The 13573-nt window shown below is 31.5% G+C and overlaps 2 protein-coding genes across 2 annotated transcripts in view; both read left to right on the forward strand.

The window, feature by feature from the left end:
• LOC139514495 (plexin-A2-like) overlaps positions 1 to 2597 on the forward strand; it is a 56023-nt gene extending 53426 nt beyond the window's left edge. Inside the window, exon 32 of the mRNA XM_071303824.1 lies at positions 227 to 2597. Within this exon, the coding sequence (XP_071159925.1) occupies positions 227 to 331 (105 nt within the window). The 3' untranslated portion in view covers positions 332 to 2597. The remainder of the gene's footprint in view (positions 1 to 226) is intronic.
• Positions 2598 to 2742: 145 nt separating this feature from the next.
• Positions 2743 to 13573, forward strand: part of LOC139524125 (plexin-B-like) — a 45699-nt gene continuing 34868 nt past the window's right edge. Inside the window, exons 1-4 of the mRNA XM_071318747.1 lie at positions 2743 to 3757; positions 8194 to 9335; positions 10105 to 10287; positions 11820 to 11945. Of these exons, the coding sequence (XP_071174848.1) occupies positions 8340 to 9335; positions 10105 to 10287; positions 11820 to 11945 (1305 nt within the window). The 5' untranslated portion in view covers positions 2743 to 3757; positions 8194 to 8339. The remainder of the gene's footprint in view (positions 3758 to 8193; positions 9336 to 10104; positions 10288 to 11819; positions 11946 to 13573) is intronic.

The raw sequence follows: 13573 nt of genomic DNA on the forward strand, positions 1-13573 counted from the left end.
TATGTTCTGATAATCAATTTTTCGGACTGCGGTGAAAATCAAAAATTCTAAATGATATTTGTTGCTCCTTTTGCTTTTATATAAGAAATATTTTTTTGTAGATTCTCCTGACATCTAAGATAAGATAACAATAATAAAAATGTTATTTATCTGCAAACATTTCCCATTTATTTTCTTTAGATATGATTTATTGTTGACCAAAGCAGTTTTTTCTGCCCATTTTCAGATTATAAATGATTTGGAGGATATGGAAGAAGCGACAGACCTACAACTTGCAAATAAACTGGAAGAAGTCATAAAACTGATGGATGAATCTTCTGTCACTTGTTAAAGTGTGTACTTCTCGTATTACACAGACTGTAAATAGATACAGCTTCTTTTTCTTCTTTTTGAATACGGATACTGTGAATACACGAGTTATAACACACAACCAGAAATGGCGAAAGCACTTATTTCTCACCTGGAAGATATTATGAAATATACAGGAGTATTTCACATAATACTGTTACTTTTACTTATGAAAATTGTTATTTCTTTAATATTTATTTGTTAATGAATTTATGAAGACAAGTTAGGCAATACACATGTATAATTGATCTAAAACAATGGACAAAGTCATTTATAAATGGTCTGGATAGGTGTATTAATTGGAGAACAATGGGCCAACAACAATAAAATTATGAAAAGTTATTTTGAAATACAAAACAAACAAAGAAATGATAGACACATTTAACCTCATGCTCATTGTGTATTTGATGAGAGAGGTATTGTTTTATTCTAATGAAGTTCTTTGATAATTTACTCAAATAAATAAACCAGCTTTTACATCAATTTTTCAATTGATAAACATTTATATTTTTCATTTGTACATTATACTATGTGTACAGCACGTACATTTATACACAGCGTTTTATGTCTTGTAAATATTATGAAAGCGGCTTCCGAACCTAAACACTTTCTTATATAAATGAAATAATTTTTGACATATTATCTACATCCTGGTGTACTTTACCTTTGCTAAAAGTACATCAAAATTATTTTCGTCTTGTCGAGGTTTTCGTTTGTGCATAAAACCACGGTCGTTTTGAGCATGGTTCTTTATTTTTTCTCCCCGGTAATTAGATAAGTTGCTTTTGTTTTTATTTGAATGCACTGAATTTTCCTTTAACCAATATGTTCTTGCTTCTGTAAAACATATCTTGAAATGACAGAATGTGCTGTTCTTCAACTCTTATTTCCCACTTAAGAGCAAAGGAACAACTCATACTACTGTCATTGTAAGTAAATACCGTTATTAATTTGAATTTTTTTTTTTTATTTATAAAAATCAAAATTTAACATCACAGTAAAGAAAGAAAGTAAAGGGTGCAAGGTCAAAGGCGCGTGTGAAATATGACATTTTGTTAATTAACTTATAACGTTGTTTTTGACATCATTTTTCAAAGTCGACATGTTGTTTTTCGTTAGGACAAATGTCTTTACTGAATGACACTTTGAATTTTATACTTTTTGCAATTTACACTTACAGCGATTTTTTAACTTTCATTGTGTCACGTACCCAGACCGATGAACGAAAGGTAAATGGAACACCCAACACCCCATCCCCCTTTTATTATTTTACTTTATTATATTTTTTTATCATACATTATGCTTGCTTATTTTTTATATTTTGGGTTTTATGTTCTGAAATCACTTTATCTCGTGCACCCACCTGAAGGGTTGAGAATTGGTCAAATTTGACAGATCAACCCACAATGTAGATGAAGATGTATATCAAGACTATATACGTATCGTTCAAATACTCATATGTTCCCTTACAGATGTATAACGATGTATATTACAGGGAAATTTTTTATAAGGTATTTTGCAAAATCCCTAAAGGTTTGGAAGTTTTGTATAATCTGAATTTATTATTGAATTTATAAAATCAAGGATTTATTAAAGATTTTGTACTATATATGTTTAAGATCACTAGAATAATTTTAAACTTTGGTCAATGATTCGCTGGTTTAATTCAATGAATTAAGAAAAGACTAATACATCTTATCAATGAGTTTATAAATTCCCGACAATTTCAGATAAATTACATAATTCCAATCAATTTAGACTGTGATATCATTACAATTTCAGTCTTTTCTTATAAAAATCATAAAACTGTGAGCGATATTATAAAATCTCTAAATATTTCATTTAATATACAAGATCTTATATTTTACAAATTCATTGTTACGTATTGATCAATTTGTTGTAAATGAATATTCAATTGAAACAAAATTTGAAAATAAATGTATAAGTTGAATAAAGGTGAAAGAACTTGACAATTATCATTATGATATAGCTGTCACAATGGTGAAACGTGTTTCCCTGATAAAATTCAGCCAAAATGTGCATGTAAAAATGGATTAACTGGAGACCGCTGTGCAAGCAAAAAATAGAACAGTATATACGTACGGAATATAATGAATATTGTTGTTTTTTTTATTTTGATGAATATTGACTACTCTACAAATGAAACATCATGTATATTTGATAGATATTGCTTTATAGAATTGATCGTTAAATTGAAAATTGTCCAAATAAAATTCTTATAAATTTAACGCATACTGTTTAATTTATAAAAAATAGAAGATGTGGTATGAGTGCCAATGGCCAATGAAACATTTAAGTCGAAATTTGTAACATTAACAATGATAGGTAAATACTGCCTGCAATACGGGTCCACAGCTCACACCGAATAGGGCTATAAAAGGCCTTTAAATGACTAGTGTCAACAGGTAAATCAACGGTATAATTTAAAAAAAAAAAAAAACACGAGAAACTACAAACATTACGAACCACAGAAATAACAAAACAACCATTGAACAAATGTCTCCTGAATTATGAAATATCTTAAAGAAATTGGATTACTAATAATACAATTGAGAAGTATTTAATTTTACAATTGGACTAAGTGAACCAAGGATTTTCGCCTGTTAGTAAAGGACGTTTGTCTAGTAAATACAACATATTGAGAAGGTAGTAAATAATTGAGTAATGATGATAGAACATTTCCTTGTGATCAAAACATGGTAACTGGATCTTTATATAATCCAAACAAGTTGATAGATAGCTCATCAGCGTTTGTATTAGGATCTCGACTTTCAATTATTTGTCTTCGGAACATCATTCAAAAGACATACATTGTCGAAAGCCTCATCTTTTGCAGTAAAAAGCGAAACTGGTGATGCTGTTTTTTTTGTAGGTTTTAGATAGGTATTTTTTTTTAATTACGGCAATGTTAAAATTCCGAAATTTGAACCTTGCACCCTAAATAAAACAAATGCATCGTATTTTTTTTGCAGAATATAGTGTTCTTATCACAGAGATATATTTCATTTTTATATAATGATGATATGTTTTATTGTACCTATCGAAGAAGGCGTTTACGGTGGTGACTGTTATATTACACTTTTTCTTAATATCGAGTCCGATCAATGCTTATAATGTTTATGTTGTGTTGTTTATTTACTATCTATCATTGAACAAAATTGGAAACAGAAAATATGATTGATAACACAATACCGAGAATTACATGGTCAATCTAGTTTGTTACCTATGAGAAACTTGACACGGGATTAATGGACTGTAAACAGGGAAGTATTCGGTTTGCCTTGTGCTTCTCTATAAGGAAATAAAGATAGTTTAAGTCTCTAGCACCATAATTAAATATCGATTTTAATACGGATTGTTTTGTGTCAAATTGTCCTCGAACATAAAGGTAGGAATGATAAAGGTTACATTTTCCCAATATTTTGGGTTTTTTTTTTTAATTAACTAAAACATAAATAGCTTTATGTGATTATAAAAACAAAATTATAAAAAAAAGCATTTTCGAATGTGATAACTGTTAATATCGTCTAATCATATGGTTACTTTATGTAAGTACATAAAACATAAATAATTAAATCAAAATTAGTTTACATATTCATTTGTATCGTTTATTATTGATGTCTCGATGTTCACCTACATTTATAAGTTTTTGTGTTGTAGTGGGTTGCCTCATTTATACATGTATTTTAGAGTTTTTTCCATAGTATATAATATGTCTATTTGATCATTGTATTTTCTTGAGAAAATCTTTTAATAAATTGTTAAACTCTTTTCATCCGAGTAAATAGAATTTCTTTTGACTTTTGATAATAAACTAAACAATAAACTATTTTTACACTCTTTCATACGTTAAAGTTTTAAACAATTAAATTGTTATCTTAACAATGGATTATGTTCTCAAAAAATAAAGAAAAGGAAGTAATCACGATTCAGTCAATGTGTTTCACAAAATTTAATCAGTTTTATTCGAAAACATGACAAATAGAGAAAAATACGAAAAAAAGATGAAGAGCCTGTTTTGCTCACCTTTGCTCTATAGGAATATCAAACAAAGCACAATATCTAACATTGTGGACAAGAAATTACAATAGACCATTACAAAAATTTCTGTTTTGATGATCTTGTATTACTCACATTTAGTCTGTTTAATTTCTTTGGCTTATTAATAGATTTTGAATTGCTGATCATTTTTGTGATTTAAAGTGTTTTATCTTTAAAATAAAGCATAACAGGAAAAACATATCATAGTTTTCATAATAAACGGCAAAAACGACCTAAGCTGTATTTAGCAAAATTTTTAGTAATTGTGGTCCTCAATGCTCTTCAACTTCGTACTTTTTTGGCCTTTTTACCTTTTTTGGATTCGAGCGTCACTGATGAGTCCTTTGTAGACGAAACGCGCGTCTGGCGTATATTCAAAATTTAGTCCTGGTATCTATGATGAGTTTATTTACAACCACTGGGTCGATGCCACTGCTGTTGGAGATTTATTTCCCCGAGGGTATCACCATCCCAGTAGTCAGTACTTTTTTGTGCTGACATGAATTATCATTGATATGGTTATATTCATAAATTACCTGTTTAAAAAAAATTTAAAGTTTTAAAATACTAAGGCTTTTCTACCTCAGGCATAGATTACCTTAGCTGTATTTAGCAAAACTTTTAGTAATTTTGGTCCTCAATGCTCTTCAACTTCGTACTTTATTTTGCCTTTTTTACCATTTTTGGATTCGAGCGTCACTGATGAGTCTTTTGTAGACGAAACGCGCGTCTGGCGTATATTCAAAATTTAGTCCTGGTATCTATTATAAGTTTATTTGGTAGACCACATTATTCTGAAAATATGTTTTCCTTTTATATTTTCTCTAATTATAACAGTTCAAAAATATAAGACAGAACTTGCTTTTTACCCCTATGTTCTACTTCAAGCGATGTCAGCCCTGTTAGTTGGTAGGCAGGGTTATCTGACATTTATTTTGGAAGATACCTTGGTAAATTTGTCTCAATAGTTTCGGAGGAGAAGATCTTGGTCGATGGTTGGGGTCATTGGTTACATTTATAAACTAGATACCCTAAGGATGAATAAGGCCCAGTTTGGTTTCTTTATGCTCAATAGTTTCAGAGGAGAAAATATTTCTAAAAGTAAACGGACGATGACGGATGACGACAACGACTGATGACGGACGAGGACATCGGACGACAAGTGATGAGAAAAGCTCACTTGGTCCTAAAAGCAGCTCCAATTTCAATTTGTGTAATAAATTACTGTTACAATTTTCAAATCAATAGATTCTATCAACAGAGTCGTCAAATATAAACTCTTAAATAATAATATGATATAACTATGATATGGGGAAAGATAGTTGTAGGAATGTGCCTAGTTTTTCGAACGAATGGACAATAACTGTCATATTCTTAACTTGGTACGGGCATGGTCAAATGTAGAAAAGGGTGGATTAAAATGTGCTTTTCACTTATAATGCATTGCACTCATTTAAAAATAAAATCATAAAATGGACCTCCGATTCATAAAATCTGGTAGTTTCACATAAAGTGTTTAAAATATACGCAATTTTTACGCAAAACAATTGATATTGTATTATTGAAGTGCTTAAACAATAGTGTATCCAATAAAAGTTGAGCTGTATCATGTCATATGTTATAAATGTCACAAATTTTTATCGCAAACAAAAGAGTGAACATTTAAAATAATGTCGATGTCTAAAGATATATCGTTTCATGTTAAGAGTATTAAAAATATGTCAAGATATAGGAAACATGAGTATCCAGGATTATGTTTAAAATGAAACTGTCGAATACTTACTTTACAATAATAAAAAATTGTACTACGGAAAAAATATCTATTTTACAACTTAGTATATGAATGTTGAGATACAAAAAACTCAGTAATGTAAATTTAAAGGAGGATGTGTAAAAAGAGCAATTATTGGGCCCCCTGGATTGGCAAAAAAACTCATTTATACCTTATGATGTCACAATGGTTCACTCGCTTGTACATTCATCAATTTACATATCTGTGTTTTTCCACATAGTTTTGAACCGAAAATATTTGAGCAAGGACCTTACCTAAAAAGATATTTTATACACGTTTTTGTAGAATACATCTATGAGAAAATGGTTTTTTAGGAACAACCTAGACTAAGACATGAATTTTATAGACGAGATTTTGAAGTTATATAGGTTTCTTGTTGCATTATAGCGTTGGCAAAGAGTTCAAAACCATAAACCCTGCCTGAAACTTGAATTACACATATTTTACAGATTACTCCTACCTTCAAAGAAGTTGCATAGTTAACGATTCTTCCCCGTCTCTGTCCGACTTATAATGAAATTCGGGAACAAAATGTACAGTGAAATTGACGTGGTTTTCTTTTTTGTATTATTTAAAAATGTTTTAAACTTGACATACTGTTTACGAGGTGTAGGTTACAATGGGTAGAAGGAATCCTACAGTTACTCAAATAATATAAGTTTTTAATCCAAAAACAGAAAAAAATATAATGTTCAATGTCGCGAACGTTTCATCATCGACAGCGTCACGTTAACGTGATTCATTTGCATGTGACTAAGTCATAATAGAACAAAAATTGTCAATAGATTACATATTTTATGTTACAGACTTCATGGATAATCTAAATAATATAATCGTTCTCTAGAAACAACCATGAAACTCAAGACAACGCATGTCAAGTTCCCCGAAGTAATGGGTAGCAACATACGTGAATATGTAAAAGTAAAACACCCGGGGCTATGATTTTTTTTATAATAAAAAAATACATTTAAACCGGGATCATGACAAAAACTTATCATTATTGAGGGGTAGGGAACACAATTAACCATTTGAGAGCCTCTGAATTCTATAACTGTTATGTATAGTAAATAAATTCATCACATATACTAGGACTAATTTATTTTACTCAAGATGCACGTTTCGTCTAAATAAGATTCATAAGTAACGCTCAAATGAAAAAAGTTAACAAGATGAAATGAAGTAAAAAGCTAAAAAAAGAATTGAGGACCCAAAATTATGAAAGAGGGACGAAAGATACCAGAGGGACAGTCAAACTCATAGATTGAAAATAAACTGACAAACAGACAAAACTGTCTAAAAATACAAACAAACAGACAAATAATAGTACAGAAGACACAACATAGAAAACTAAAGACTAAGCGAAACGAACCCCACCAAAAGCTAGGGGTGATCTCTGCTCCGGAAGGGTAAGCAGATCCTGCTCCACATGTGGCATCCGTCCTGTTGCTTATTTTATTACAAATCCGGTTTATAGTCTAATTCGGAAGGTGACATTCGTGAAAAGGGAAGGGAATTGTAGTTACGACATAAGGAACATATCCGATATCATCTGTGAAACTGTTATACTATAACGGTCAACCAACTCGTGAAAGGATTGGTCAGTTACAGTTTTAGACCACGCCACTAAATAAAGTGAGTACAGCCCCCATCACAGTGCTTTATTTTCAACAGAAACAAAAAAGAAATAAAATGAAGTTATTGGGGTCAGGTTTTGACTGATAGTTACGTACGATGATGCTATTGAGGTCAGGTTTTAACTGATAGTTACGTACGATGATGCTATTGAGGTCAGGTTTTGACTGATAGTTACGTACGATGATGCTATTGAGGTTCCAATTGGGTTAGTTGTTTTTAAAAAACACGTCGTTTATACTTTGATAGTTTCTGACATATAAAACACTTACATCCTTGTATATATATTTAGCAAAGATGTCTACATTTCATGATATGGATCAACATTCCATTTGAAATTGTGTTGTATTGCACTTTAGGTTGTCTGTGGACTTCTATATTTGAATAGAAAAAACGTACTTTCAATTGCTAGACTTCATACAGAAAAGGACAGAGAAGAAATATGTGCACGATACACGGTAGTACTTGGTCACACTGAAACGATCTAATTAATAGTATTTAAATTATGAGCATCAATGGTGAAATGTCCTTTCGTGTTTTATTGTGTTTTACTGCTTTTGGTGTTGAAATTACATTGAGCCAAAATAGCACACATAAATTTGCTCCATTAAGGCAAATGGTCGTTTCAAACGATACAATACTTATTGGGGGTGCTGGTGGTATTGCAGTTATGAACAAAGAAACAATGGAAGAACGACAAAATAGCAATCATTATTCAAATAATTGGTTGTTGTTATTTGATGGAAATGAAATAACTCAGTGTAATGAAAATCTCAACAACATAAGCAGTTGTTCAAAACTTCACGCAAGAACTCTTTTTGAAAGCAGGAAAAGCCAAGATATGACAGTGGATTTACAAAACATACCAACCTACAGTATGGTCAATGTAACGGAAGTTAACACTAACATTGTTATCATTGGTGCAAATGTTGTAAAGTTTAGGAACATATCGTATGGAATTTTGTCATTTAACCTGACAGACTTTAACCTGTTTCAAACAGAATTATTTGGAAAGGGACCAATGAATATAGAACTTGCTGATAGCGAAAATTATACGCTTGCATTCAAATCATCTTTTTTTCATGTACCACATGTTTTCTTCTTCTTTCAAGTACATGCATACAACACGTTTGCTTCTTCAAGAATAGGCAAACTTTGTTTGAATTACGAAAAAAAATCCAATAAAACTGGATTCTACCATTCCTACGAAGATATGAATATGACGTGTACACATGGAGGAATTACCTTAAGGAAGATTGAATATGCATTAGATGACGGTGAATCGGTCATAGTTTTGTTTCTTCATAACAGAAGCAGTGTGATCTGCGTATACTCATGGGATGATATAAACATAGATTTTTTGGAATCCAGGAAATCAAAATTACGATGTGGAAACACAACCGAAGACGGTGAATATTTCGAATTTACCCGTCAGCAAAATAGACATGTAGATTGTTTCGTAACTATAGGAAATGAAACCGTTTGTGATAAGGCCGAGAACGTAAGTAGAAAAAAAATGTCTTTTGTATAATAGGAACGAAATAAGACTATCAAAAGTTACTGTTCCTTACTTATTTATATAGCAATGAAAACTAAATTTCTTCGCCTTTGTGTCAATTTGAAATGTTTCTTATCATGATAACAGTATTCAGATCAAATTTTATAACTGCGTTATTTAATCTTCAAATTTGATAATGATAAATTCAACTTTATTTAAAAGTTTTTTCATTATCCGGATTCAAAATAAATATCTTAAATTTGTGAACACTAATCAATACTTTCTACAAGTTATATTTGTCAACCTTAATTAAGAAAAATGTATTCTGTTGATTTTCCCAGTTCGACATGTGTCACATTTTGCTATTCCAGAGCAACTATAGCTAACTGTGCGGTATTGGTTTGAAAGCAGTACATAAGCATATGTAGTTGACCATCCTCGACATTTGGTCTCTGGTGTACGATTGTTTAATTGGCATTCAAAGCACGTTTTCTTATTTGTATATCAAGTGATCAAACTAATCGTATGGGTGCAAATACAAAGACGTATTTAAAAAATGTTCTTTTTCCTCAAATCTAAGTTTAACCAGGAATTGTTGTCCTCCCTCAAAATTGTTTAATAATAATTTTTAATTTAGGTATTTTAAGTACCACGGGTCACATGAATACCAAATTAAAGGTCTAACACACAGTAGTTCAGAAATATTTCGTTTTGTTATTATTTGATCAATAATAAACTATGCTTTATGTAATCAGACTTGTCGTTAATGTAGATTTGTGAAGAACTCAACGGCGATTTTTGTAGTACAACATATCATTACACTCTGGTAGGTGGGAGAGGCATTGAAAAGATCGCTTACTACGCTGCCAACACTACTATAACAGCACTGGACATTTTACAAACTGACAATAAATCAGTTTTATATTTTGGAACAATTGATGGTGAACTTGGCAGGGTTTGTATTAAAGAGTTAAAAAAAGAATTGACAATTTATAATTAAGCTTGTATTTTTCTTCTGTTGTATGTATAAAAAAGAAGATGTGGTATGATTGCCAATGAGACAACTATCCAAAAAAGACCAAAATGACACAGACATTAACAACTATAGGTCACCGTACGGCCTTCAACAATGAGCAAAGCCCATACCGCATAGTCAGGTATAAAAGGCCCCGATAAGACAATGTAAAACAACCCAAATAAGAAAACTAAAGGCCTTATTTATCTTTAAAAAAAATGAACGAAAACAAATATGTAACACATAAACAAACGACAACCACTGAATTACAGGCTCCTGACTTGGAAAAGGCGCACATATAAATAATGTGGCGGGGTTAAAGATGTTAGCGGGATCCCAACCCTCCCCTAACCTGGGACAGTGGTATAACAGTACAACATAAGAACGAACTATACATGTACAAATCAGTTGAAAAAGGCTTAACTCATCAGATGGACAAAAATACAAGTGGACGTGGCCCGATACTCAAACATCCCGACACAAAAAGACATAATAAACAGATCTGAGAGTACTCGCAGTTATCTGACAGCTAGTTCAAAGCCACAAATAACTAATAAAAAAGCATGCAACTAAGACTAAACTATCAATCCGTACACATCCAATATCCAATGGATTTAGTGTAAAGACGTCATAAACAGTCAGAAAAAAAACATGTAACTTTATTTTATTATCACAGATTCATTATTATTTCGAAGTTCAATCGTAAATGTTTGTAAAATTTGATATTTTGTCTCGTTTAGTAATTGACAAAATACCCAGTTTCCAATTACCGAGTAAAAGAGAGATGATCAATAGTCGATAGCAGTATGGGTCCCATCAAAGTACAAAGTACAGTTTACCGTAGTCGAAACGTTGGAAACTGTTACGTTATATTATAAATATTAATTGATTAGATGCACATTTCGTCATTTTATGTCAATGTCTGATCGAGGTAGAAATATTTGATATTCCGTAACCTAATATAAACATTGAAAATCAGAAATAACACCAAACAGGACAAAAAGTATAGCCAAACCCGATAGGGAATGAGAGCTATGCAAATATATATTTTTTTATTTATCAAGATTTTTGAATTCCTAATACAGCAAATTTTTAATAAAACAATTTCCGTATTTGTATGCCTTGTAAGCCAAAATACTGGTTACTAGGCCTAATATACTTTCGATGATATACAATCAACTAACAGAGCTATGAGTAAGAACAAACATGTGATAACATTCGGTTCTGACTTGTATCAGATTTATTGTACCGGAATCACATTTCGACATTGCATTTCAATAAATGATGCTCGAGGCAAAACTATTTAAATATCTTAAAAAAGATAAACGATTCAGTCATAGTTTCACAGTAGCTACAACCTCACAACTTGATAATGAATAAATATAAATGCATACAGAAAAGAAGAACTAGAATAAAACTATACTTCAAACCAGTTTATTGTCTAGTTTTAAAAATACTTAATATATGTGTAGGTTTTTTTGTACCTTGAAGAAGAGAAATCCGGAGAACCCAAGGTATCTGTTTTGCTGGAAGCCACCTCGAGAATCCTCCATTTAAAAGTTGAAAAGGAAAGAGCATACTATTTAACTGAAAACAAGGTATTAACTCAGTCCTGTAAAAGAGGGACGAAAGATACCAGAGGGACAGTCAAACTCATTAATCGAAAATAAACTAACAGCGCCAGTGTTACTCTAAAATTGAAAAAGACAAACAGACAAACAGTTGTACACATGACACAAAAACTAGGGCTACTCTCAGGTGCTTCGGAAGGGTAAGCAGATCCTGCTTAACATGTGGCACCCGTCGTGGTGCTCATGTTACAACAAATCCGGTAAATAGTCCACATTTAGGATACATTCGTGAAAGGGAAGGGGATTGTAGTTACGACGTAAGGAACATATCTGATATCATCTGTGAAACGGTTATTCCATAATGGTCAACCACCTCGTGAGGGCGTCCGTAATATTTACGAATGGATGATTTAAACTTCACCATTTAAAACTCTTGGTTTAATAGTCTCCATGTTAGCAGCAACCCACTATCAAGAAAATCGAGAAAGGAAATACAAGCACGGAAATATCGTATCAATTGGGAAATATATACCCCGTATACATTTGCTGCTGGAATGTTGCTACTTAGAAATGGAAAGTTCACAATTGGAAAACTGAAATCATCTCTTTTGTTGTAAAGTTTTTTTAACCGACCCTCATTGTCAGTTTCTAGATGTAAGTCAAGTTATGAGGCCGACTAATCTTTATCTGTTGTTTCCGTTATCTCTAGTTCGATTGGAAAGATGCGTTCAACATAGGCACAAAATATCCACTACAAAAATTGTTAATATTTTGATTTGTTCATTTGAACGATGACCAATGTTCACGGGTTTAATTCGGTTTATCGAAAAATATCGTCGCAAAAGAATAATAAACGGTGGTGACCCATTGCGATCTGTTAATGAAAACTCTGGTATTGGAATTTAATCAATTGTAATTCTTCTTCAAAATCTGTTAGAAATCAGCGTAAAATTTCAATTTGAACAAATCAGAAAAAAGAAATGTGTTTGTAAAAATAATTAAACTTCCTTACTAAAACTGTGCACATCGTTTAAGGGAAATGCAGCAAAATTTCAAGAAATTACAAAAGTCGAAATACAATCTTATGAGAATCATAGAGAAAATCACGTTCTGTACCAATAATGGTCCCATTCCAATACATCATGATTTATTTGAAACTCAATATTCAGTGTGTAAGATAGTCAAGCGAAATAAAAGTATGTCATTTACCATAAACTGATAACAAAACTTTCCCGAGAGGAAGCATCGGTTTGTAAAACGTATTAAAGGTTCATTGCTTAAGATTTAGTACGACAAAAGTTTTCAAGTTGTGGTCGAGTAATTGGTATTTGCATTTCATGGTACGTTCATTGCATTCCATCGTTCGTCGCTATTTCTAATATTAATTCTTATTACTTTTAATTTATTAACCCTGTATGCTAACATTGCCCATGTAAAATTTTAAAAATCGTTTGTATAAACATATATAGAATGACAAAAATATGTGACGTAAAACTTTTCTGACGTCAGACATGCAAATCAATGAGTGTGTTTTTTATATGATAGATGATTTGGTGTTCTGTTAAATTGTTCCTATTTTATTTATTATGTCTGTTTAGTTCACGCATCATTGTAAATATAACGGAGTTTGACGAGACTGTTGTACAAAATGAGAG

This window comes from Mytilus edulis, chromosome 1, assembly GCF_963676685.1.
Source record: "Mytilus edulis chromosome 1, xbMytEdul2.2, whole genome shotgun sequence".
Classification (NCBI taxonomy): domain Eukaryota; kingdom Metazoa; phylum Mollusca; class Bivalvia; order Mytilida; family Mytilidae; genus Mytilus; species Mytilus edulis.